The sequence below is a fragment of the Sphaeroforma arctica genome (assembly GCF_001186125.1).
Source record: "Sphaeroforma arctica JP610 unplaced genomic scaffold supercont1.1522, whole genome shotgun sequence".
Classification (NCBI taxonomy): domain Eukaryota; class Ichthyosporea; order Ichthyophonida; genus Sphaeroforma; species Sphaeroforma arctica.
The window spans coordinates 2,608-4,075 of NW_014039036.1; the positions used below are offsets into that span (position 1 = coordinate 2,608).

At 35.3% G+C, this 1,468-nt stretch overlaps 1 protein-coding gene across 1 annotated transcript in view; it reads left to right on the forward strand.

Moving 5' to 3' along the window:
* Nucleotides 1–914, forward strand: part of SARC_11086 (hypothetical protein) — a 2,918-nt gene extending 2,004 nt beyond the window's left edge. Inside the window, exon 2 of the mRNA XM_014294834.1 lies at nucleotides 367–914. Within this exon, the coding sequence (XP_014150309.1) occupies nucleotides 367–861 (495 nt within the window). The 3' untranslated portion in view covers nucleotides 862–914. The remainder of the gene's footprint in view (nucleotides 1–366) is intronic.
* The last annotated feature ends 554 nt before the right edge of the window (nucleotides 915–1,468 follow it).

Here is a 1,468-nt window from a genome sequence, read left to right on the forward strand (position 1 = left end):
TATGTATGTATATGTATGTATATTTATACATATTTATATAAATATATATATATATATATATATTACTATATATATGTATATAAGTGTGTGTGTGTATTATAAATTACGTATGTTTCTATGTATATATATATGTGCGTGCATCTATGTATCTATACATATATATATATTCACATAAATACTTTCTTTTAGAGTCGTACATCGAAGTCTATTTAGAATCGGTTCATATGGATATGTATACGTGAATTAAGTTTTTTTCTGTGTTTTGTATGTATATTTACAAAATATCTGTTTGTATATAGTGTTCTCGTACCCTCACAAGCAGTACAATACAGTGACTGATCTTCTGTCCCCTTTACATTGATAAAGAAGCCAATCACCAAGCCCGCTATAAACTTTAAACTGGGCGGTGGCGGCAAACTGGGTGGAGCAGGGAATCGTGTCAGCTTAACAAATGGTCTCAAACTGGTACCGAATAAGATGACTACTAGTTATACGACCAAGCTGGCACCCAATTCAAGTACATATACAAGCACAAATGATAGTACTGGAACAAGTATCAGGACCGGTGGTGGGTTGAGTGTGAACAGGATTGGTGGGATACTGAAAAAACCAAATGTGATAAGCAAGGTAAAGCCCGGGAGTGTATTCGGGGGTACGGGGGAGAGTGATAGTGAGGAGGAGGAGATGCCGATGGAGGCCAAGATGCGCATGCGGAATGTGGGTAAGGATACAGTAACTTCGGCAGGACCTAATTCTTTCTACAAGACTAAAAAGGGATTTACAGATCCGAAAAGTATTTGGAAGGCAAGCGAAGACAAACTGGCGAGTCAGCACATGCCCGGAGATGATACCGATGAATGAGGATATTATCGAATTTAACCGTATAATTGTTTCGAATTAAACATTCATATAAACTTTTGTTTTGATTATCTATTACATGAAAGCCTGTGTATTGGTGCATGTATATACAGTCGATATTATATTAAACATGCATACATTAATATATGTGCACAAATGACTATAAATATATATATATACATATATATCATCTATTTATGATCCCTGCAGTAGCTTAGTTACCCAAAAACTAACACACACATTAGATATCGCTTAAACCTGAGGAATTCTAGCTTGCCCTCATGAACCTTTACCATTCTCACGTTACCCCCAATATTAGGTAAAGATACCATCTCTAGTAATGCAAATGGAAGAGTCCGTCTACACCTCGACCTACTGAGGGAAGTGTATGGTATCCTAAATCACCAGGAGCTTAGTAACTTAATTCCAAGTCAACCAAGCTAGTATAGGGATCATAGTTAGATGATATATATATATATATTTGTATATATATATATATATATATATTATTATATGTATATGTATATATATATATATATGTGTGTGTGTGTGTGTGTGTGTGTGTGTGTGTTGTGTGTGTGTGTGTGTGTGTGTGTGTGTGTGTGTGTNT